We start from the raw sequence: 26,203 nt of genomic DNA, 5'->3' as shown, positions 1-26,203 counted from the left end.
TGACAAACTCTGAGTAGCATCTTCCATAGAAATCTGTTCTGACAACAAATAAAAGATGATCAAAGAATATATTGTACATTCCAGAACACGAACAGCTATATTCCAAGATTTGAAAGGAACCAGGTACAGAGGGAATAAGGACTTGAGATTCTTACTTGCGAAGATCTTCAGAAGTCAGCTAGAAGGGCTCACCACACGTGGGGATCAACAATAGCAACCTGGTGCTCCCCAAAGCAGCCATCAATTACAAAATCCCTAAGAACAAGAACTCGATCAATGTCCAAAAAGCAACTAGGGAAGTAGGTGAAGTACACAAAAAAAAATTAATCAATAACTTTCTTGGCTTTACATTAACCATGGGATAGGAGTTTAGAGTGGTTTGTTTCTAATAAATGTAATATGCTACAATAAAAAAAAACAAATGAGAACAGGGCACTTTAAAAATCCATGGGCATCAATGGAGTTTGTGCCCCTGTCAGGTATAGACTCAGGAGAACAGCCACTAATTCACAAGTGGCTCACAATGTTGAAGGAGCTAGATAAACGCAACAATGTGCTTTGGACAGCATGAAGAGAAAAAAAATAGTCCTACAAAAAAGAGATACATTGACCTGCTAGACGTGAGACACTCAAACTGCTGTAAGTGCTTGTATTTGTGTGAGGTGTGTCTGTAAAATAATTGATTGGACCTTAGCCTTGCATGAAAGCTGTAACTTTAGCAGCCAATCACAAATGGTTGACGGCCTCAGCGTCTCTGTAGAAACTTCATGTCAGTATGCACAGCTGAAACATGATAGGCTCTGATAGCAGGGGACAATATGATGGCAATGTGACTGAGACTAGTATACAGTGGCTATCGGGGTGTGTGTGTGTGAGCGTCCATTTGTCTACAAAATTACACTATGGGTTTATTTATTTATTGTTTTATAGAGCGTGAACCAGACCTGTGAGGGTATCAGAGCGCTTTACAGGGATAAGGAAACAAATAGCAACAGTATATGGTAAACAAAGCAATCATAATATTCGACTACTATAAGGGATATGACAAAAACGATGCAATAAACTAGAAAAGCAGTCTCATCACCCAGAAGGATTGTTCAAAGTGCAGGGTGGGTAACATAGGGGAGGCAGCCAAGGAATAGTGCAATGATGATCGGTGAAGTCAGGTTGAGGGGGTGATTGTAGCGTGAGCTTTAGGAGAGGAATTTGCCCATTAGGAAAGATTTGGTCTCCTTTTTGAAGTGGGCTAGAGACGGTATCCTTCTAATGGTGGGTGGGAGTGAGTTCCATATTCTTGGGGCGGCCACAGAGAAAGCCAGATTGTATGTTCTTTTTTCTTGAAGCGTGCGGGTAAGAGCAAAAGGGCTCTGGCGGACCGGGAGTTTCTGATTGCTCTGGATAATACAGATGAAGCTCACAGGAGCAGTCAGGTGCACAGTGGAAGTGGACACACAGTCATAGGACAACTACACCTATAAATTGAATAGATCAGACACTTTTCGGGCAGATACCATAGCACTGTATAAAATGCTTATTAGACCTAAATTTCTGTATGCCTTTAATTCACCCCCTCGTCAAAACTATTCTTGGACGAGCAGGGGCTATGATTTTGAGGCGTTATGGACTGAAAAAACAATAGAAACGTAAACGCAAAAAACCCAACCAGGCCAACTATTAAATGGAGTTTAGCAGTCCCGGACCTATACAAAAAATTGATGATAGCAAAGCTGCAACATTTCATTTTGGCTAGACGCTGATGATTGTCATCCACAGGTAAAAATAAAAAATACTTAATTGAGCTCAGGTAGGGAAGGGCACTAAAATCGCATTTGTTGACAAAGCTAAAGCGGATCACATGGCAGAAGCTGGGCTTGAAAGCCCAGTACAGCTGGGAAAGGACAACGTTCTTCCTGCACCGCTGCTCCTAAACCGAAGTCATGAGTTAAAATGGGTTAAAGGAGATATTCGAATTCTGATCTCTTTGTCCTTAAAGTCCTGAGTTAAGCTGTTTCACTAGAATGCCTTTGAAGGAGTACCATACTGTCTCCCTGGGAGACCCACGTGGACATGCAGAAACAGGAGAATGGTAATGCACTATTCTGAATAGATGGTCAGTGTGTCTGGGGCACAACCTGATGGATAAACAAGGGGGTCAGACAGTGCATTTTTACCCTAAAGTGTCCTTAAAAGATCCCTTACAGCAGTGTTTCCCAAACTGGGGTCCCCGGACCCCCAGGGGTCCGTGACACATTCCCAGGGGGTCCGTAGGCAGCAGTTTCAAAAGCACAGCAACTTTCTTGTAAAATTAGCAGCTTTCGAGCTACAATAAAAGTGTCAAGATAATGGCAGTGATTAATGTACCTGCTGGAGAGAGACCAGAGTTCTGTTCACTGGCAAGTTTGACTTAACTAATGTAGCACAGAGGGTTAATATGCCTACTGCAAAGAACGTGTAACATGCATTTTAGGAAGCAGTATTTTATGTGCATAGGTCGTGGTTACTGCTTTTATCACAGATTCTTTTGTTTCTGTACACTTCATAAGTGACAATCGTAATCTAGCAGAGGGACCTATAAAAGGTCATCAAAGAGCTTCTTGCAAACTGATTGGTACCAGTTACTTACTTATGTTTGTTTCCCACTCATTCATTATCCTGATGCTGCTAAAAAGCCCCGTATGGCGAAATAAAACCAACAGTTGAAAAGTTAGTCATGGAGATGCATAACCAACCTTCCGATTAAATTTTTTGCAAATTCCTTCCATATAAAATACTATGGTCCAGATGAACGACCCGTTTTCATATGCACAAACGGGTTCGCGAACCCGTTTGCGCATGCAAAAACCTATTGTGCCATGTACATAGCCTATTTCGCGAGTCTCAATTTTTTTGTGACTCGCTAAATAGGTTTTGCTATTTGCTATTTGGAAGGGGCATTCCCTTCCAAATAGCTAGTCTCAAAACCATGTACAAATGTTTTGCGACTGCTATTGAGGTCGCAAAATACTCGCAATTACTACCTATTTCAAGTAGATGGTAATGCATTAGCAAATGGGAAAGGGTCCCCAGGAGACCTCTTCCCCTTTGCAAATAGATGCAAAATCATTTTTAAGGGCAGGCAGTGGTCCCAGGACCACTGCCTGCCCTTAAAAAATGAAACAAAAGTGTTTCATTATTTTTTTTTTTTTTTAAATGCATGGAAAACGGGCTGCATTTAAAAAAAAAAGCTGCTTTATTTAAAAGCAGTCCCAGACATGGTGGTCTACTGAGCCCAGCAGGGCACCATCCCTGGGAGGGCTGGCATTCCCAATGGGCTCGCAAACTGCGAGAGGCTCATTAATATTAACGGGCCTCGCAATTTGCGACCCCATTTGGAATCCCAAACAGTGTTAAACACACTGTTGTACATTTCATTTAGCGACTCGTACTGTGTTGCCAATTGCGAGGCAAAAATGAAATGGTCGTACATCTGCCCCCAAACTCCTTGGTAATTAGAGTATTTGTTTTGTATTCACACGTGTTTTTTTCGAATTACTGTTCTAACATTAGAAATTTAAATCATACAAATTGCTTGGGGGTCCCCGGCTTCCAGTCGTGACTCAATGGGGGTCCTGAGGAGTCAAAAGTTTGGGAACCACTGCCTTACAGTGTTTGAACCCCTGAAACAAAGAATATTAACCCAGAGTACATACACTCTGAGGATTCCTCACGGTTCACATAGGGATACACGTTATCTATAGGTCTGAACATGTCCTGCAGCATGATTACTTTGGGAAACAGTTAGGGAATAAAGGAAAAGGTTACTTGCCTGGAACAGTGTTTTTACGACTTGAGGCTAGATTTGAATACTTGCATTATTCTGGCATGTGATCGCTGGGTTGAGACAAGTCTACATTTTTATCTTTTATATATATGTCTAAATTCCTGACTAGATAAACGGTGATTACTAGGCCTGGGTGGTAAATTCCGTTCCGCTCGCAGAATTTGCGGTATTTGGGTAATTTTGCGTTCTGCGGAGAACGCGAAATTGGCCAAAATTCTGCGTTCCGCGACTTCGCGAAATTTTTTGCTTCTTCGCGTTCTCAAAATGCATATTCGCGAGATATTTCCTCCGAGCACGCAAACAGCAATTGCGAACAGGAAAAATGCATCGAGAACAAGCAATTCCGCGTGTTCGCGGAGATTTTTTACTATTTCGCGGAGATTTGCGTAACTCGATTACACAAATTCTGCCCACTCGTAGTGATTACGTCGTGGAGCTTCGTGGGCTGATAGTCAATGTCATAATGCTTCATACAGATTCTCCCTACGGTCGATGCCCAAAAACATTAGTTTACATACTTTTCGGAGCCTGACCGCTAGGTGGCGGTATAACACAGACTGCGAATCTACCATACTTCGTGCTGCAAAATTTATTTAGTGACAAAGAATGCGATAGTAAGGAAGTTTTTCATACTTTTCGAAATCTAAATTCTCCCCTGGCATGAACTGGCAGTCGGAAGAACTGCCCTGAGGTGAATGAAAAGCAGCTCTATTCGTGACTGAAGGATAAGTCAAAACAATAAACAAAAAATATTTTCGTAGACCTGTGGTGTGTATTATGTGAACAGATGCAAAATGGAATCATCCAAGTCCTCTTTTGACCACCTTTCAGAATGGGGAGAAGGTTATTCATTAAAGTATTCAAGGTGTTTATGTCTGTTAGCAACCTTTGCGAAGGTGTATGGAAAACTTTGCAACTTCACATCAACCCATTTTACAACATTCTGGGTGTAAAACAATTTGATTTAAGCCACGGTTAAACCATCCACCTCACATTTATGCTGTTTATGTTAGAGGTTTTAGGAGATGATGCATAACAGCTCAATATGGGGAAGGTGCAAATCAAGCGCTCTACTGAGCTGTTCACCACTATGACGTGGCAACCAGTGACTTCTAGGTCAGACCGACAGCACTCTCAAGAAAAGCTTGTTTGCATGTGCTACACTGAACTGATGCGGTCCGCGCTGTAAATTAAGGAAATAAAGCAGCGCAGCCACTATAGTGAAAGCGGACTGAGCTGGAATAAAGAAATACCATTAAAGAAAGTAGTGCTCACCCACTAAATAACGAAGACCGTGTAACAAGCCAAGTAAAAGGTCCAGTCGTTACAGGAGGTAATAAATGCAGACAAGGCGGGACTATCAAGTCTATGTGCGAATCAGAAGCCAGCATTTTTGAAGGACATTGACACAAGCTAATGACAAAAATGGGTGGAGAGTGCGCGGAGCTTCCAGTGCATACCATAATACAACATGCCTCGCAGAGCGAGCAGCGCATGCGAGCTGCCGCTAGAATTGACCTAAAACAGTGGTGCATGAAGGGAGCATAACTTCTGGAGGGTAGGGGAGAGGAGGCATAGAGAGTGCTGGTTGGTTTGGGGTGGCAGGAGGCCATGTCTTTTTTTAATTTTAATTGGGACAGGGAGGAGAGGCCATTTTAATGATTGCTCCCCCATTATTCCTGTGCCCATGCATAACTGTTTAAAGCAGACACACATTCATTTGGAGGCCATAGGGAACATACTGTTTTAGATTGGTAGAAAGCAGTGACATCTTAAGAATTTGGGGGGCACTAGGCAAGACATTTTGGGGGCCCCGGTCCGGTCCAGAACTATTTTCAATTTTATTTATCTGAAATCATGGTTGTACTACGTCAAACAACGTCTAATCATATGTTAAATGTTCAGTAAAAGGGTCACACAAAAACAGTTAAGATATGTCTTGCCAAGGGCCCCCCAAATCCTTACGATACCACTGGACAGAGACACACAGTGTCCGAGGTAGGGTCAGGCAGAGAACAGGGAGATATTATAAGTTAGGGAAAAGGAGAACAATGCACAGTTTTGTTTCCCAGGGGACCCCTTGGGAGGTGGGGCCCCTGGGCAATTGTCCTCTTTGCCCATACCTTAAAATGTCTCTGGTAAAGAGTGAATTAAGGAGGATGTTTTTCACCTCGCGGTTCTGAGGACAGACAAATCAAGTTTTGCTCTTGTCTATTTGAGGTCACTCAGAACCCATCGTGAAAAACATCTCCATAATTCTCTGTTACTTATCTATAATTCTATATGTAAATGCAAGTGAGTGATCAAAAGCATGCGTAGGAAAACTCTGTCACCTTTCTGTAAAATTGGCAAGCTGTAAACAAAGCCTTGTGTGGGGGGTCTCTTGCCCCCACGGTAAGCCCCACCAGCAAGGACCGGAGAGAGTGGTGGACAAGGGAAGAACCTTAGGTGACTTCATCAGACTGCATGCCAGACGTGCAGGGGAAACAAGGTTAAATCTTCTAGTTAATTTGACACCTTCAATTCATGGCGGTCGCCACTGGGAAGTTAGTTAGGATTGCTTTTCCAAAGAGAATGATTTTTTTTTAGGTCCGCTAATAACTTTAGCGCTGTTTGACGAGTCATAATTTTTTTTTTTTTTAAAAAAGATAAAATACCAAATTCACCTCAGCTCCTTCCTGGAAAACGTCGTGGTGATCCATCAAGCAGAGGCCTACAAAAAAAAGGAGGGTCCAAAGTATAAATTTCCCCATGCCCTCAAAAAAGTAACCTAGGGTTGGTACGATGGTGGAATTGCCCTCCCAGATATCAAAACATACTGCCGGGTGGCACAACTGGCGGTGATCAACCAATGAGGACATCAACCTATGACAGAACCGGCCTACCAAATTGATCGCTAGGTTTTACAGCCAGTGGGGCATTTATGAGCATTATATATCAAACTGAAAGACTGTCCCCGGGAGGGGCCCATTGCCCGAATGATTAAAACATGCACTCTACACTCCGATATCTACAACTCCGACAGGCACTACAAGCGAAAATACCCAAAAAGGAAAGTCTGCCAGAATCATCACCTCTAGAAAATAGGCTTCTTGAGTAACATATGGTTTAAAGGGCAATGTCACTAACATACAAGGAACTTGATAACAACATCCCAGACATCTTAATACGGCTGCGGGGAAAGAGATATATTAGATATACAGTAGGATGAATGAACCAAGGCCCAGGCTTCCCCTAGAGATGTGGCTATTAGATCCCGCTTCTACTACAACTTAAAATAATACACAGGGCGTATGTCTCCTGCACCATCTTGGTAAAGATGGAGAGGCGACCAGACCTACTCTGTCGTAGAGGGTGTGAGCAGGAGGGAACATTTTTTCACATAATATCGATCTGTCCGAAAATCAAATCTTATTGGGAGGGAATATTACAAATTCTGAACGAAGTACACTGGACTAAACTGCAACTATCTGTTAAATGGTGTTTGCTTAGTTTAGGGGACTTGACGGATCTGGGTAGGAGAGAAGGAATTAGTGTAACACTGGCTTTAATGATCGCAAATGGGCTCTTATTGCATGTTGTTGTCGCCTTGGAAGAAGTCTTTTGTAGTCACGAGATAGGTGACTCCTCCCTTGGACGATAGTGCGCATGGGCATCGGCTCCATCCTTAGATTGTTTCTTTTCGCCACTGGGTTCGAATGAAACTTTTCCGCTCCGGTTTGAAATCTACTTTTCAAGTACTTCGATGCGTAAAAACGTATTCAAACTACTTTCGATATCGATATCGATAAACGTCGTCTTGACTCCATCTGATCGATTCCGGTCGTCGACGCTTGCCGTTGGGCCTATCCACGCCGGGAGGCCTACACCTCATGGAAAGGACGCCATTCAAAAGATGGCCGGAGAGTGGAGCAAAGTTTCCACACAGTGACCATCACGAGGTCTGTAACCTGTGTTTATCCTTTCGATCCAAGAAGACCATTCGAGATCGGAGGGCCCGTATTGGTGGAAAAGTGTACAGGAGGTCTGAGCTCCACTCGTGATGAAAAGCATCTTCGACCGAGAGCCACCTTGGAAATTCCAGTGCGCAAAACTGCCATCATTGCGCATTCTCAGCGGTAGCGAACCAATCTAACCAAGGTCTCCCCTCTGCTGAAATACACCTTACACTACCTCCGAATGGAGACGCCACTCATGATCCACAAGGCATTTTGGGCTCAGTTAATCCACCCTTGCGTTCAGAGTGCCCGCCAGGGGTAGAACCACCTGGGATATGCCCTGATGTTCCAGCCATGTCCAGAGACACAGGGCCTCTTGACAAAAGATCCAAGACCCTACCCCACCATGTTTGCTGCAATACCACATGGTGGTGGTATTATCTGTGAACACCTGCACTAGCCTTCCCTTGATGGATGGTAGAAAGGCTTTGAATGCCAGCCGAATTGCATGGTGCTCCAGAAGGTTGAAGTGGGGAGCTGTAGGGAGTGCAGCAGCCCCAGAGAAATACTCTAAATAAATTAACCCTATGGTTCCTGGGGGCAAGATAACATGACTCCATGAACATTGGATAACATTTTTAAACATTACCAGAGCTGGAGATTTTGCTTTTGGGCTCGAAAATGCGGGGACCCATTATGGTTGGTCTTACGGCTGCAATACGTATCAACACATGTTTAATATTGTTCTGATTACAAATGTTTTATTTAAATGTTTGACAGACATTACATTGATTGCTTAAAGTCAATGAGCTTGTTTTCGATATTGATCTAGTCACCCCTTGAAAACCCCTGGAATACCTATAACTTAAACCCTCATCATGCACCTCTTATACCCTCAGATATTACATCACTCATGACATGTTCAATAACAGCATTGATAACATCACTGATTACATATGAAATTACATTTATGACAACACTGTGCATGGCGGGGGCAGGAGTTATAGTTACTTCAGTTATTTCGGAGGCATCTGGTCCACTGGAAGGCCAAACGGATGCTCACAGTAAAAAAACGTACATTTAATAGGTGCTGTTGAATTTCGGTCCTCAACCCGATACCCTAACCCAGCCATGCTTGTGAAGGAAGATGCTGGTATTAACGCCCCTCGCTGCAGTGTTCCTTGATCAATTTCTGGGCTTAAGGGCATAGGCGGCAGAAGTTACAGCTCTTCCTCTGAGGCAAACAGTCTCTTTGTAGGTATGTAACAGAGTTGTAGGGCTGGGGGTTTGGCAAGACTCTTGCCTGCATCCATGTGGATGAAGACCTTTTTTTTCATCCGGGACCAGCTTCTCGAAGATGAAACCCTCCGAGATGTCAGTCTTGGCGTTAAGGGTAGTTTCAGTGTCAGCCTTAGGGCCAGTTTTAGACTGGGCAGATTGTTGCCACAGCGACAAGAGTGTAGCTTTTTGGTGCCAGGCTTGAGGCACAGAATGGTGAGCTATGATGCTCTTTTGCGTTTGTAGGCGCCAACGTAACCTCTTGAGTCAGAGGTGTCCTGGCTTGTGGGGATGGTGCCCTACCTCATCCATTGGGCATTTGGGAGCTTAACACTGCTCTTCAGTCACCACTGGTGCATGCAGAGTGAATTTCATCTTCAGGCCTAAGGCTGGTGTGTGCTCCACCTCTGCCTTAAGGAACTTGATATCCTCCTCGAGGTCGGCACGGTCAGAGCAACATACGTCTTGATCTTCCGATGGTTTGCAAGAATGGATGCCAGAGGAGATGGCCGTCTCCTCCTGAATGCCCAGCAAGTCTTCAGCACCGAATATTCCAGGCGTCTCTGACAACAGTTGCTGTTCCACCTTCTCTTCTCTCCCTCCAATGCTTGAGAGACTTCACTGTGGAAGGTGAGACGTGTTGCAGGATGTCTCAATGTGCTATGGGGAGAGGCAGAGGCTGCAAGACTGGAGGTTGTAAGCCCAGGAGTATTTTACCTTAGCCTAGGACAAAAAAGGAATGAAGTGCAATCCATAACATTACTTAGGGGCTCTCGACAATCCACCTGAGACAGTCGGGAAGAAATGGAGTCTCAAGGCTGCGATGCATCAAGGTGCCAGGGCAATGGCTGCCAGTTCCAAAGATCTGTCAGTGTGAAAGGAAGCCTCACTTGATGCATTAAGTTGTTTTCCAATGCAGGGTTGAGAAGGGAGCTGCTGGACTAAAAGCCGAGCTGCAAATCTTTGAGACCTGGAGCACCTAAACACATCTATTTTAGAGCAGTGTTCCCAAACGTCAGAGCCCAATGCAAAGGCGGAAAAAACAATCTGAGGTTGAGCCAGTGTGCTGTTGCATTGCAAACAGGGGTGAAGTCACAATAGGTGTTCGGATTTGAATTTTCTCAAAGAAAAACAATTTGCAAATATCCGACCCAAAAGCAACTGGCAGGAGTATGCAGAGCATATATATATATACATGTTTTGTGTTTTACAGATGAGGGGACTGGAAGCCCAATTTTAAGTATTCTATATCTGAACTTTAAGTAAAAGATAAGAAGTACTGAAAAAGCAAGACTGAGTCTGTGTAAAAGCATTACTCTGCTTTTCTGCAGGGAGATTATCTTGCCCAATTGATAGCCTTTAACGTTTTAAAAGATTTGAAAGCCGTTTGTTTAAAAGTGGCTACTATAAAAAAATTATTATTTTATATGTCCGCTATCTTGATACAAGTGAAAGACTCAATAAAGGGAAGCAACATTAGCAAAGATGCAAGAGCTAGATATGTCAATTATTAGTACAGTTTAGGTTTGACTTAGCTTTCCAATATATGCAGAAGAAAAAAAGCTTATAAGAATTCCTTGTATGCTAATGAATAGTGCAGGCCTTGTAGAAAAGAAATCTCGGTAATAATGTACCAGATGTGGATAGTCACGTATAATTGCCATTGTCTATTTGCACTTATCAAATCAGTAAGCATGCATGGTTCTATAGAAGTATGATGATGGCAAAAAAAATCCTAGAAGTATTGACATTTTGGCCAGGTTGAGCTTAATACATCATCTATCCTTCAATAGGAAAGTTCTCAATTTAGGAATGGAAAGTTATACCTTTACAATACGTGGCAAATCCTTTAACAATTTTTATACTAAATATAACTTTGGTACACGTTGTAAGATCCTCTACCCAAATATTCCCTCTCAAGTGTATTTTATTTTGTAGTGAATCATTAAAAAATCATGGTAGGTTAAAAAGAGGATTAGATTATCTGGTGTTAAGGTTCCTATTTGTCTAGTGTATATTCTAATTGTGATGTTATATTTTCTACAATACATCATATTTTATACAATACATAATATTTTATACAATATAGAATATTTTTAATGTTATTCAATATTATTTAATATTCATCTGTATATTTTTATATATAATCCTAATTTATGTTTTAATAAAATGGTTCCATAAAAAAGTGATTTGAAGGTAAATAACTGTAATCTCTCCAGAATACTGCCTAATACTATACAGCACTACTCACCAATGCATGGTCAAAGTTGAAGGTACTGATGTAATAAGCAGATATGTCCGCATTGGCCAAGGGTTCAGAAATCTGCGCAACAATCCCACACTCGTCTGAGAAAGAAAAACAGGGCTGTAAGAGAAAATTACCAAACATGCTAGACCACATATCAGTTAAATAGCTTATCAAATTCTCTGTGGCAAGGTATACATTCCGTTATGCTTCGAGCTCAAGAAATACCTGTAAGGGAGCTATATGGAGCTTAAATTTTGAAGATGAGAGAAGGGGTAATTTGGGCGTTTCGATCAGCTTATACCGGTATGAGGATTCTGTGATGCGTTAGTTATAGTTGGTCTGAGGACAACTGATCCACAAAATATATACAGTAAATGTGGTTGGATACTCACCAAAACCTAGAGGTTGCCCACCGATTCTCACCATGCGCCAAAGCTCTCCAGCGGAGCTTGTCAAAAGGAGGTCCTTAGGAAACCTGGAAAGTAAGAGTGCAATTACAGATTTACACACATCATGTCTACAAAAGAGCAGATGTAAAAACATCAACTTCACAGATGACATAAATGCCTCCCATAGATACCTTTTACACTAAAGAATGTCCACAGGTATGCCTGTGGTTGCTTTATAAAATACATTCTACACAGATAATGCTCCTTTGGGGAAGAGTTTAACAACACCTGAGGCCGTATTATACAAAGCGCTCCCATGCAAATTATGGAAACCCTTTGCGCCTGCGCTGTATTATAAACGCAAAAAGGGTCCCTTATGGCAGCCATCTAGACGGGGAAAGGGGTCTTATGGACCCCCCAGATACCCCATTGCAGGTGGGTGCTCTGACTGCACCCGCCTGAAAGGGGTTCTCTAACCCTGCTCGCAGGCAGTTCGCTCCCCACGCTGCTGCACGGCTCTGCCTGCATTGTTTTTGGCTAATCTTGTATTTTTCCCCTGTGCCTAACTTTATTTCTTGCCCAGACTTGTTTTTCCCCTGTGCCTGTACTTGCTTTCTTGCCCAGACGTGTTTTTATTCCCCTGTGCCTGTACTTGCTTTCTTGCCCAGACTTGTTTTTATTCCCTTGTGCCAGTACTTGCTTTCTTGCCCAGACTTTTTTTTATTCCCATGAGTGTGTTGCTTTCTCGCCCAGACTTGTTTTTATTCATCTGTGCCTATACTTGTTTTCTTGCCTAAACTTGTTTTTCCTTCCTGTGCCCAGTTCTCCCACGGCCCCTGCCCGTTTTTCCCGCTGCTGCGTCCCTGCCCCCCTGCAATCCCATTTGCCACCCGCTCCCGCCTCCCTGCTGCTCCTCCCTCCCACATCCCATAATAGAGGGCACGCAGCAGGCGCGCCGCCGGCACGCCATTGGCGCGCCAATGGCAAGCCAGTCTGCGCTCGTCCGCGCCCAGCGTCAGGACTCCTGGACCCTGCGAACGCCACAGCGCCCGACACCGCTACGATGCCAGAACCCTCCACACAGTCAACACCGCACGATCATGCACCTGCTTTCTGGTTGCCCCGAAGCGCACCCACGGAGCTTTCACCTGCCGGAACTGCAGCTTCACAAGCATCCGCCCACCATGCTGCCGACCAGGAAAGAACCCAACCACCTCAGATGCATCCTTCTCAACACCCGCTCCGCCCGCAAACACGCTGTGAACTCTGGGACCTACTTCACTCAACCTCCCCAGTTGTCACCTTCCTGACGCAGACCTGGCTGAACCCCGCCTCGGCACCCGACATAGCCATAGCCGTCCCGGAAGGCTACAAGATCACCTGCAGGGACCGCACCAACGAAGAAGGAGGAGAAATCGCCATCGTCCACAGGAACACTCTCAGAGTCTCGACCAACACCGCCGACACCCTCAGCACCGCCGAACACCTGCACTTCCAGATCCACACGAACCCCAACACCACCCTAAGTGGAACCCTCATCTACAGACCCCGGACCACGACCACAGTTAAGCGACTCCATCGCCAACTTAGTCAGCACACACGCCCTCGACTCCACGGACTACATCCTCCTCAGGGACCTGAATATCCACCTCGAGAACAAAACAACACCAACTCCACCACCCTTACCGACAACCTAGCCAACCTCGGACTCCGACAACTCGTCACAACACCCACCCACTCCGCCGGCACATGCTTGACCCCATCTTCTCCGCAAGCCCCCACTTCTCCTTCAACCACACCACAGAACTTCACTGGACCGACCATCGCTGCATCCACTTCACCTTCAAGAAACCCACCAGGCACCACCACACCCAACAGATGCCTCGCCGCTGCTGGAGCAAAGTCACCGAAGACCAGCTAACCACCAACCTCACACAGAGCCCACCCGCCGACCCCACCACTGCCGCCCGCAACCTCAGACAGTGGATCGACTGCGCCAAAACCCTCGCCCGATCAAGAAACCCTCCCACAGTCACACCAACAAGAAAACCAGCTGGTTCACTGAAGACCTCCGGGCTTCCAAGCAAACCTGCCGAAAGCTGGAGAAGATCTGGCTCTGTGAACGAACACCGGACAGCCATGCAGCCCACTAGAACGCCACCCGCAGACACAATCACCTCATCAGATCCGCCAAAAGGGCATCCTTCAAAAACCACCTAGACAACAACACGCACAACAGCAAAGAGCTCTTCAACATAGTGAAGGAACTCTCCAACACCAACGAAGTCCCACCTTCGCAAGACCTGTGTAGCTCGCTGGCCACCTTCTTCCAACGCAAGATCACAGACATCCACAACCGCTTCAAAACCACGACCGCCCCGACAACCACTGAGACCTCCGCCCCTACGACCAGCATCTGCACCAACTGCCTGCTCGCCTGGACCAACATCAACAACGACGACACCATCAAGATCATAAACACCATCCACTCCGGATCTCCGTCAGACCCATGCTCACACTACATCTTCAACAAAGCCAGCACAACCATTGCACCCCATCTCCGGAAAGTCATCAACACCTCCTTCAAGACAGCAACCTTCCCGGAGAGCTGGAAGCACGCCGAGATCAACGCCTTACTCAAGAATCCCAAAGCGGACCCCAAGGACCTCAAGAACTTCCGGCCCATCGCCCTGCTCCCGGCCAAGATAATCGAGAAGCTAGTCAACGAACAACTGACCCGCTACGTCGAGGAGAACAACATCCTGGACCCTTCCCAGTCTGGGTTCCGCAGCAACCACAGCACCAAGACTGCCCTCATCGCTGCCACCGATGACATCAAGTCCCTGCTGGACAACAGAGAAACGGCGGCCCTCATCCTCCTGGACTTGTCAGCTGCCTTCGACACGGTCTGCCACCACACACTACGAACACGCCTCCACAACGCCGGGATCCAAGAGAAGGCCCTGGACTGGTCCTCCTTCCTCTCCGCCAGAACACAGAGCGTCCGCCTCCCCCCCCCTTCCGCTCCGAAGCCACAGAGATCATCTGCGGCGTACCCCAGGGCTCATCCCTCAGCCCAACTCTGTTTAACATCTAGATGGCACCGCTCGCCCACGTCGTCTGTCGGCACGACCTCAACATCATCTCCTACGCCGATGACACCCAGCTGATCTTCTCCCTCACCAAGGACCCCCACACGGCCAAAACCAACCTTCACGAAGGAATGAAGGCCATCGATGAATGGATGAGGAACAGCCTACTGAAGCTGGACAAGACGGAGGTCCTCATCCTCTGATCTACCCCTTCGGCCTGGACGACTCCTGGTGGCGGACCACACTGGGAACAGCTCCAACACTCACTGACCACGCGCGCAACCTAGGGGTCATCCTCGACTCCCTCTCCATGACTAAACAGGTCAACGCCGTCTCCTCTGCCTGCTTCAACACCCTCCGCATGCTCCGCAAGATCTACAAGTGGATCCTGACTGAAACGATAAGGACGGTCATAAAGGCCCTCGTCAGCAGCATTTTGGACTACGAAAACACCCTCTACGCAGGAGCCTCGGCCAAACTACTGAGACAGCTCCAACGCATCCAAAACGCCTCTGCATGCCTGATCCTCTACATCCCTCGCCGCAGCCACATCACACCCCGCCTGAGAGACCTGCACTTGCTCCCAGTCAACAAGAGGATAACCTTCAAGCTGCTCACCCATGTACACAAGGCACTCCACAACACCGGACCAACGTACCTCAACAGACGACTCAGCTTCTACAACCCAGCCGCCAGCTCAGCTCCGCGGACCTCGCCACAGTCCCCCGCTTCCGAAGAGCGACCTCCGGCGGCAGATCGTTCTCCCACCTCACCGTCAAGACCTCGAACACCCTCCCCATCCACCTACGGCAGAACCAAGACCTGCTGACCTTCAGAAAACTCCTCAAGACCTGGCTTTTGGAGCAGTAGCAGCATTTCCCACCCCAGCGCCTTGAGACCCTCACGGGTGAGTAGTGCGCTTTACAAATGATGATTGATTGATTGATTAATCCCCTTTAAAAAAGTGCAGGCGGGTTGCCGCCTGCACAGTGAAATACGGAGCAGCTACTTCCAAGTCACTCTGCATTTCACTTAAATGCGCAGCAACGAGGGCAGCACCACTTGCTGCTCCCCTGAGGGAATCCCATTCAACATAATACAGCGCACTCTCTTTGTTAGCGTAGAGCGCTCGTTTTGAAATGTGAACTCAAGGACAGTGCGCAGTATTCTACAATACGGCCCCTGGAGGCCAATTATTACTCGAATATCAACTTCCTCTACAGCTAATTATTCTGTTAGTTCATAATTATGTCAATTTCTGTAATCTTAACCTAAACTTTCATGGAGCTAGGGTAGGAATGAACTAAAGAATGAAAAATATCTAAACTACATTTGTAATTGGAGTAAAAAATGTATTTAAAGTGCAACAAATAAAACACAAATTGCTGGGTCACAATTATCAGTAGCAGAAAAGGAGATTGACAAGTGGGACCTTGGTATGGTTTAAATAGCACAAGTTCACATTAAATTACCTGAACATTATTTTAAAAAGTATTTACGCTTTTAGAAATGTATAATAAAACTGAAAGAAATTCTGCATCAAATATAGGTTTACTAGTAGAATTTTACCGTGTCACTTAATGTAGATGGAAGCCTAAGAGAGCAAAATGCATATAGCAGGGTGCAAAAAAAACAGTTGATGGACAGAATGTAGAACAATGTCATACATTCACCCCAGTACAGAGATCTGGGCCTAAATGCATCGTTTTTTTGCACTCCACACCACCCCAGCCAGAAACCAGTTCTAGGATGCTTGATTACGGTCCAGGAAAGACATGACTTGGCAGTTCGGGCTGGACTTGTTCCCATGAGGCACAGGGTCAAGGCTGATTTGCCTATGGCCATGTCTGAACTATGGTGGTGTGGAGTGCAAAAAACGATGGATTTCGGCCCAGATCTCTGTACTGGGGTGAATGTATGACATTGTTCTTCATTCTGTCCATCAACTGTTGTTTTTGCATTTGTCACCCCGAGTGGGCTGGGTATGCTCAGACGTGAGTCCCATGCTCTCCACACCACTGGAGTCAAGCTATCCTGGCTGAAGACGGCTGCAATGCCAGAAACCGGTCCTAGGATGCTTGATTCCGGTCCAGGAAAGACATGGCTTGGCAGTTCGGGCTGAGGTGAGGAGTCGCTCCCACTGTCCCTGCAGACAGCTGGTTTCTCCGCGCTGCTTTGCCTCGTTTACCAGAATTATTCACTTGGTTCATTTCGCCTGCTGCATAGCTAAGTAGCGCTTTGCTTGATCTGCGCTGTTTATCTGCTCATAGTGTATTTGCATTGGCGCTCTGTGGCTTCTGAAATTGTGCCGCTTTGTTGACATTCTGCTTGCTTTGTGCCTCATTTGCGCTCTGTAAGATTACAACTGCTTCCCCTACGCTCTCAGCGCATTTACCTGTAGCGCTACGCTGTGCCTCCCCCCTCCGCCTCCATTTTGTTTGTTGTCCTCGTCGTCGTCCTCGTGCACCCGCCCCGCCTCCCAGCTGATACGCCCTCGCCCCTCCCCCTCCACTATCCATATATGACAGTAGCTCCCACGCGCAGCGTCCGCGCCCAACCCGCGCCGAAGGTGCGCCAAAGGTAAGCCCGTCTACGCCCGTCCGCGCCTGGACCGTCCCAGCGCCAGACCCCCTGCCCCTCGCGCTGCCCAGCCCCCCCGCATTACCTACGATGCCGCCACTCTCCTAGCCCTTAACCCCGGTCGCGCTCCCAACTGCGTCCAAGCCGCCCCTGGACAAACCCATGGACCTTTCTCCTGCTACTCCTGCAAATTCAGCGGCACCGACAACATCTCCGCTACGACCACACCACGGATTCCCGACCCCAACCACCTAGAATGCATCCTTCTCAACACCCGATCGGTGCACAGGCACGCCATTGACCTCTGGAACCTTCTAGACACCATATCTCCTGACGTCGCCTTCCTAACGGAAACATGGATGAACGCCTCCTCCGCCCCTGACATCGCCATCGCTATCCCTGAAGACTATAAGATCACACGCAAGGACCGCACCGACCATACAGGAGGTGGAATCGCTATCGTCCATAAGAAATCCATCCGCATTTCCACCAACTCCGACGCCAACCTCGATAACTCCGAACACCTTCACTTCCAGATCCACATCGACCCCAAGACAACTCTTAGAGGCACCCTCCTCTACAGACCACCAGGACCCCGCGCAAAATTCAGTGAAGACATCACGGACTTCATCACCCCACACGCGCTCCCCTCCAAAGACTACATCCTCCTAGGAGACCTCAACTTCCACCTCGAAAAGCTCAACGACCGCAACACCACCACCCTCTTGGACAACCTCGCCAACCTCGGACTTAAACAACTGGTCACTTCCCCCACCCACATCGCAGGTCACACACTCGACCCCATCTTCACCTCCAGCAACCATGTCTCCTTCAGCCACACTACGGAGCTCCTCTGGACTGACCACAGCTGCGTTCACTTCACCTACAACAAACCAAAACCCATCAACCACCACCAACCAACTCTACAAAGAAACTGGAACAAAATCACCATCGACCAGATCTCCTCATCGCTCCTTCTAAACCCCCCAGCCCTCTCTTCTAATGCCAACGAAGCCGCCACCAACCTCACCCTTTGGCTATCCAACACCGCCGACACCTTAGCACCACTGAAAAAACGTCATCACAAACTTGGCAACAAGAAGGCCTCATGGTTCAACGATGACCTCAAGAAATCCAAGAAACTGTGCCGCTCCCTTGAAAAGGCCTGGAAAAAAGACCCATCCACCAGCAACAAGGATGCCTTCAAAAGCGCCATTCGTACTCACCACCAACTGATCCGAAAAGCCAAGAAAACATCATTCAAGGATCGACTTGACAACAACGCCCACAACAGCAAGGAACTTTTCAACATCGTCAAGGAATTTTCCAACCCCTCGGCCAACTCCAACGACATCACCCCCTCTCAAACCCTCTGCGACTCCCTAGCCTCTTTCTTCCACAACAAGATTGCTGACATCCACAACAGCTTCGACAACCAACCCGGAAGCCAACCCACCCTACCATCTGCAGACCATCTTCCCCCCGCTAACACCCTTAACGCCTGGAACCCAATCTCCACCGAGGACACCATCCGCCTGATGAACTCCATCCACTCTGGATCCCCCACAGACCCATGCCCTCACCACATCTTCAACAAAGCAGACTCCGTCATAGCTCCGCACCTCCGAGACGTCATCAACTGCTCCTTCAACTCCGCCACCTTCCCGGATGACTGGAAACACGCTGAACTCACCGCCCTTCTGAAAAAACCAACAGCAGACCCCACCGAACTCAAAAACTACCGCCCCATCTCGCTTCTTCCATTCCCGGCCAAAGTCATCGAGAAAGCAGTCAACAACCAGCTCTCCGCCTTCCTCGAAGCCAACAAATCCCTCGACCCCTCACAATCTGGCTTCCGAGCAAAACACAGCACTGAGACCGCCCTCATCGCAGCAACAGACGACATTCGAACTCTACTGGACAATGGAGACACAGTCGCCCTCATCCTCCTCGACCTCTCTGCAGCATTCGATACAGTCTGTCACAGCACCCTTCTACAACGCCTCAACAACATCGGAATCCAAGGAAAAGCACTTGATTGGATCACCTCGTTCCTCAATGGAAGAACCCAGAGAGTCCGCCTCCCACCATTCAAGTCCGAGGCCTCTGAAATCATCTGCGGCGTACCACAAGGATCCTCACTCAGCCCCACCCTCTTCAACGTTTACATGAGCCCCCTTGCGGCCATCGCTCGCCAACACAATCTCAACATCATCTCCTACGCGGATGACACTCAACTGATCCTTTCTCTCACCAGGGACCCCAGCACCGCCAAAACTAACCTACACGAAGGAATGAAAGAAGTCGCAGAATGGATGAAACAAAGCCGTCTGAAACTGAACTCAGACAAAACAGAAGTCCTCATCTTAGGTACATCCCCCTCGGCTTGGGATGACTCCTGGTGGCCGGAAGCCCTCGGAAAAGCACCCATCCCGACAGACCACGCACGGAACCTAGGCGTCATCCTAGATTCTTCACTCTCAATGAACAAACAAGTCAGCGCCGTATCCTCCTCCTGCTTTAACATTCTTCGCATGCTCAGAAAAACATTTCGCTGGATCCCCTCCGAAACAAGGAAAACAGTCACCCATGCTCTGGTCACGAGCCGACTGGACTACGGAAACACCCTCTACGCAGGCACCACCGCTAAACTCCAGAAGAAACTCCAACGAATCCAAAACTCATCAGCCAGGCTCATATTAGACATCCCACGCAACGAACACATCTCTGGTCACCTGAGAGACCTCCACTGGCTACCCGTCAATAAGAGGATCACTTTCCGACTGCTTACCCACGCACACAAATCACTCTACGACATCGGACCAGATTGCCTCAACTCTCGGATGTCCTTCTACACCCCCGCCCGCCAACTTCGCTCTTCCAGCCAAGCCTTCGCCACTGTACCTCGCATCAACAAGACCACCATGGGAGGCAGATCCTTCTCATACCTGGCTGCCAAAACATGGAACTCACTCCCCGCTTACCTTCGCCTCACCCAGAATCACCTAGCGTTCAGAAAGCAGCTTAAAACGTGGATATTTGACAAATAATCCTCCCCCCCTTTCCTAAGCGCCTTGAAACCCTCTGGGTATGTAGTGCGCTATACAAATTTCATGACTTGACTGACTAGACATGAGGCACAGGGTCAAAGCTGATTTGCATATGGCCATGTCTGAACTGGGGTGGGGTGGTGTGGAGTGGGAACCTGGGAAGAGGAACTCTCCTAACAATGAGGAAGCAGCACAGAATGGACACCATTAAGATCATGCATGGCTTTGCTCAACTGCTTACTTTTTTAAAGGAGAATCTAGGTGCTAATATCTGCCAATTCCAAGGGCTAATCAAAGACTAATTTTGTTAGGAGCGCTCTTAGTTTTGGTGCTTGAAAGCCAGCGCTGGCTGGCACTTTTCAGGAAGAAACTCATACCAAGCCATCTGACCACAGCCTGCTTCGCCTCTCGAAATACCAATTAATTAGAAAAACATTGACAAAAATAGCTATTGAGCTGAGCTAGTATTAAATGTGAGTATGTGTCCAATTCTCAATACTATTGTGATAATGATGTATTCAAACAAGCACTGATGACAAATATAATTGTGAATACAGTACAATAGAGTGATAAAAGTATGTTTCAAAATTAGATACACGAGTCATGTGTGAAAACAGCAAACATGCTGTAAGCATTTTGATCTACACTTACATCTTCTGTGTCTCCGTGTCCATGACAATAGAGATGTAGCCCTCGATTAAAGAGATAGCGAAGAAACGGATGGACTCCAGGTCTTGGGTGTTGGAAGGGGTTTCCTGACATCTGTTGGAAAAACACAAGTTCAGTCAGCAGTGGAAATAGCCGCTCTTTATAACATCTGCGTCTTTAAAAAGATTTTTAACTTGGCTCATATTCAAACTCAGTCCGAGCATAACAGCACCTGACATAATGCAACTTAACATCTGTATCCTTCTAACTGTGTCATTTCTGGTGGAAAAATAAACAGGAAAATGTAAACATACTTAAATGGTCAAATAGTGACCACACTATGTAACACAGGATGCGCTACCGACTACTTTTAACAACACAATCATTGCTTGCCTAAATAAAAAACTATTGAGGCAACAAAAAACAAAAAAAGGCATCACTGATGTCCAGTTTAACAGAAATAAATTTTGTGCGGGAGTAGGCAGTGGTCCAGAGGAAAATTGCATACTCTTAAAAATAAAAAATGAAAACTTTTCTTTTTAAAACACAGCGTAGTGTCCTTTAAGGAACATGGGCTGCATTAAAAACAATTGTTTCTCTATTGAAGCACAAACTCAGAGATGGTGATCTCCTGACCCTAGAAGGCCCCCAACCTGTGAAAGTCTCTAATCTTAGTGAGTTGCAATCTGCTACCTGCCTCATTAATATTCATGAGGCACGTCTGAATAGTAAGCGGATTGCGACCAGAAAATAGTACATCTGGCCCCTTCTTACAGAAATACATTTTTGCACTTTTGTTAATTAACTGCTGGTTCAACTACGTCCAACAGATTTTACAAAGGTAATTGTTATAAATCCCAGGACAACTTAGGAAGGCAAGTGAAAATGCACAAGTTGGTTTTCCTAACACAGCAGTTCTCGACAGCGCTGGTGGTGTTTCTCACACTGATCAATAAGTCCAGCAATGGTGTCCAACTTCCTGTTGAAAAACTCCAAGCGTGAAAAGCAAACTTGAGTCTCGAAAGGCCATGACTTTGACAGGGAGAATGGCAGGCTGAACCTGGTCTTCCAGTGAAAGTCTGTCATAGGCTAACTTGAAAAAAAATCAGCGAATCTTTAGAAATGACTACTCAGACTTAAGTCAACTCCATTTAGCTGAAGTGTTGAAGGTCCCACAACTTGGCTTCCAGAGCCACATGAAATATTATGTAACAACCAGTCACATGGAATTCTTACAAGCAGGTAAGTGTTTCCTTTGCTTCAGGACCTTTTTCTTCGCATCACCTTTCAAGGGAATTTCCTCATCACCATCAGGCTTCAATGGCAAGATCCTAATCCAATTTAGCCCTCTGAGTCAGCAGGAGACTGAAAATATCAACCCGGGAGCAAAATGCTGGAAGCAGAATTTCAGGCACGAGGGGACCACGTCTCTGCAATGATCTCCGGAAGGAAGCCAGGAATTCAGTCCAGCTGTCCAAGAGGTTTTCTCATACCTTCTGTTCCCAGCAGATTATCGCTTTTGACTCAGTCAATCAGTGTGGTTTGAAGAGTACCAGTCAGTCATTGTTATCGAGATGTAGGCCAAACTTACTACAAATCAAGGCTTGGACCTCCCAGTTTTGATGCCAAGAGCTCACTTCCTTTCCTGGGTAAATGATCTGTAGCATCAAACCAATCCCAGAATACCATACACCAAAAATACTGACTGGTGATTCCCATCACGGCTCTGCTGAGCTATCCCTTGCCACCCACCTCCACCCCACACAATCCCAATTCAGCCCTCGAGATTCAATTGAAATCTCCTCGCAGTAAAAACTAGCAGCAAACTGCTCCACAGTTTTTCCTTGACTTCTGCATGAGGAAAGCTGGTACAGATAGTATTCATCACATATCTAAACAGGATGCACACCTGTTTATTAACACTTTCAAAACATTCTTCCACTTTTGCCAGCCTCGTGCTGACCGGTGAGTGCCAAGCCCAGAAAGCACTCCTTAAATGAAACTCCATAACAAAATGGGGCGTCATCTCGCACACTAAAACTGAAAAAATGAGTAAAAAGTACAAGGAGAAAGATGAAAACGGAGCATTTTCGGAAATAAATTGCCGTGATGGCACAACTAAATAGTGCGATCGGTTGGGGCGAGATGATGCCCCATTTTGTTATGGAGTACAGATAGTATTCAGTCACAAATGTCCAACTTGAGGGCTCATTGACCTCCTTGGTCCAACTCTGGGTAGTCTTTGGCCATTGTTTTGAAGTGGGAGATGGAGAAAAAGGTTATCAAGAGACGTGAAATGACTAAACGCCCCGAAAGAAATGTGTTCACCCTTCATTTAGATTCGCCTAACCCAGAATATATTTGAGCTTTCAGAACTGCTTCAATAGCTGGATTTTCACTCTAAGTTACCTATAAACTAGAAAACCTGGTTGGGATATCACTTTGCTAACAAAAACATCGTAAAAGCCACATTACATTTGGTACAGTAAGAAATATGTCCTGCAAGCAATCGAACATTAGCTGTTATGTTGTAAAAGCATGAGGGTCAAACATTCTCCTGCCAAATCTGTACTAAGAAAAAGGCAGCAGTTTTACCAGAGTAACCATTGTGGCAACTGGTAAATGGGGATTCCTTTCCTTGAAGCAAAGCACACACCGCTGGATCCAGTACATAGGCTGCAGCCGCTGCAGGTCAAAATTCTAGGTATGAAGAACACGACAAAGTTTGTATTTCCATGTAGTACGCATCACCTCACCACCACACGGATATCCTCCGTCTTCGGAGGTACTTGTCCTTGGTTCACATTATAAACATACCTGCTGCACTACATCTCCAGGCATCTCTAAAAACCCCAGTGCTTCACTGGACCAAATGCCCATTGTTTCCTATGTTTCAGTAAAGACATCACACAGGCTGGCCTTAGGTGTGTCCAGGCAGATATGAACATGTACTTAAACAGCGAACACTGACCGATTTCTCTCATCTGAAGGTGAAAAAGGGGCCTGTTGCAGAAATCGTCACAAAGTGATTCCAACACAAAGTCTACATCCCCATTAGACCTGCAGACAGATCTTACATGTCACTGATTCCAAAGCACCCAGTCCAGATCTCAAATGGCATCACTGTTTATGCTCTCACCTGGCGGAATAGAACAAGACTTCGATGAGGGTCACAGCAATAGCAGGCAACGTATCTGGATTCAAAGACAAGATGCAAAACTGGTTCCGAGGGCTCTGCACCGGATGCACAGTGAGATGGACTGCAGGGAACAAACAAAAAGAATCATTAGCAACTGCCCTGCAAAATTCAGACTTTCGAATGCTGTTCCCCCCCTTATGTGCCACCCATGCACTGCCTACTGTAATGGGCCCCTTTATATAGACTTGTATGCCACCAATGGCCCTCTCTCGGTGCTTGTAACTCCTAACAGGAATAGGCAAAGCCAGGGGTGACTCTGGTTGTCAGTCTTCTAGCTTTGACACTACTTGCTTTGTTTCGGCATGGCTTTTGTAAAGCTTTGTTGCTGGGGTAGCTGTCGCCACTACAAACAAATCCTGAAAGCAAAACTTTTTTGTCTTTAAATACACACATTGCTATAGTAGCCTCTGATAATAAGGCAACTACTTTGTGGGTAGATGTACTCCTTATGAAAGAGCAGAATGCCTTCCCTCACAGTGAATTTAGCCTATGGCTGAAGCATGCAGTAGTGGGAGGAGGAAATATGTCAATAACCCAACAACAGGTCCATGGATGAAGAACTCGGACTCAAAGTACCCGCAGGAGGGTGGATGGGGGTCGAAGGGATTGTTGAGTGTTATATATATATATATATATATATATATACACATATATCTGCTTCCGTGTTCTGCTGGCCGCCACAGTGCTCAAAAGCAAAGGGTGCGTCGGCACACAGACTGGGCAATGTCTGTAATTTAGCTTAGTATCTTGCAGCTGCCCTACAGCCTTGATCACAGATAAAGGAGCACTATTTTCTCACCATATTAACATACAAAGTATCTTCCCTGCATTAAGTGCTAATGCCACAAAGGACAGACAGTTTTTTTCCACATTACAGGATTCTTGTGATGTGTACAATTTAAATTCTATACATTAACAATTTAATTCTACTTTGAAATTAACCACCAAAAGAAATGATCAATAATTTTCACATGGTATTTACAAAATCAACATAATAATCTACTGTTTGTCCAACAATTTTAATGACTTGTAGTGCTTTCATAATTGTGCGTTAATTTCGCATTTGGCCAGTCAAATATACCCTGGCCCAAAACATCCACAACCTGCCTCTGTGGACATGCGCAGTGCACCATATTATTCTGCATTCCCTAACAACATGATTGTATTAGTGTGGACACATTATTAGCTAAGTAGTAAACCTACCGGTAATCATGCCCAAGTGAGCAATATCAACTATTACAAATTAAATGAATTGACAAATTTCTGGCTTTCGCATAGCAAGTACACAATGTTGGCACTTTGGTTAGATACTGTGCAACTGTGCCCAGTTAGGTAAATTTTAACCAACACAAATTAACTAAATTTGCGAATGCCTGGCTATAGAGTAAAGCGTCTTAGTTCGTGCATTGTGTGATTGTCAGTGCAAAATGTGAATATATTGTAAAGCTTAAGATAGCTAGCAGTAGTAGTCGCTGACAATTCATATGTATTTCAGAGCTAACAACCATTTGGTGGTATAGATTTAATCTAGATCTTCATAAACGTGTGTGCAAATCTTGCTCTCCATTGAGGCCAACCAGTGTCTTAATATTCAACTCTAAGATATACCTGAATTCAAGTTCTGCCCATCGCCTCCTCTGATATTGGCTGCAATTGAATCCACTTTGTAGTAGGTTACCTCCCTGTATACTAGTATATATCATGGGTTAAAAGCAGTGCAGCACTTTCGGAGTACAAGTCCAGCTTGCTTGAACGAACACACCAAAATGATTGTTGCAATGATTAACTTATGTCTCGAGAATAATTTATTTTTGTTCGCTAACCAACTATTCCAGCAGATTAGGGGAGTGGGGATGGGGGCCTGCTTTTCTCCCAGTTATGCCTGTTTGCACATGGGATACTGGGAGGAGCAGGTCCTCATGCCCAACTTCGAGAGCATCATGAATACCAAAGTTAAAAAG

General features: G+C 46.0%; 1 protein-coding gene across 1 annotated transcript in view; it reads right to left on the bottom strand.

Moving 5' to 3' along the window:
* The window catches only part of CASTOR1 (cytosolic arginine sensor for mTORC1 subunit 1), a 144,360-nt gene that overhangs the window by 11,272 nt on the left and 106,885 nt on the right, over nt 1–26,203 (bottom strand). Inside the window, exons 5-8 of the mRNA XM_086943208.1 lie at nt 24,183–24,303; nt 21,047–21,157; nt 11,677–11,759; nt 11,288–11,382 (exon numbers count right to left, since the gene is read on the bottom strand). Coding sequence (XP_086799334.1) covers nt 11,288–11,382; nt 11,677–11,759; nt 21,047–21,157; nt 24,183–24,303 — 410 coding nt within the window. The remainder of the gene's footprint in view (nt 1–11,287; nt 11,383–11,676; nt 11,760–21,046; nt 21,158–24,182; nt 24,304–26,203) is intronic.

The sequence above is a fragment of the Lissotriton vulgaris genome, chromosome 11, assembly GCF_964263255.1.
Source record: "Lissotriton vulgaris chromosome 11, aLisVul1.2, whole genome shotgun sequence".
In the NCBI taxonomy this organism is placed as follows: domain Eukaryota; kingdom Metazoa; phylum Chordata; class Amphibia; order Caudata; family Salamandridae; genus Lissotriton; species Lissotriton vulgaris.
Note: the sequence above shows the minus strand (reverse complement) of the source record. Positions and strands in the feature narration are given on the sequence as shown.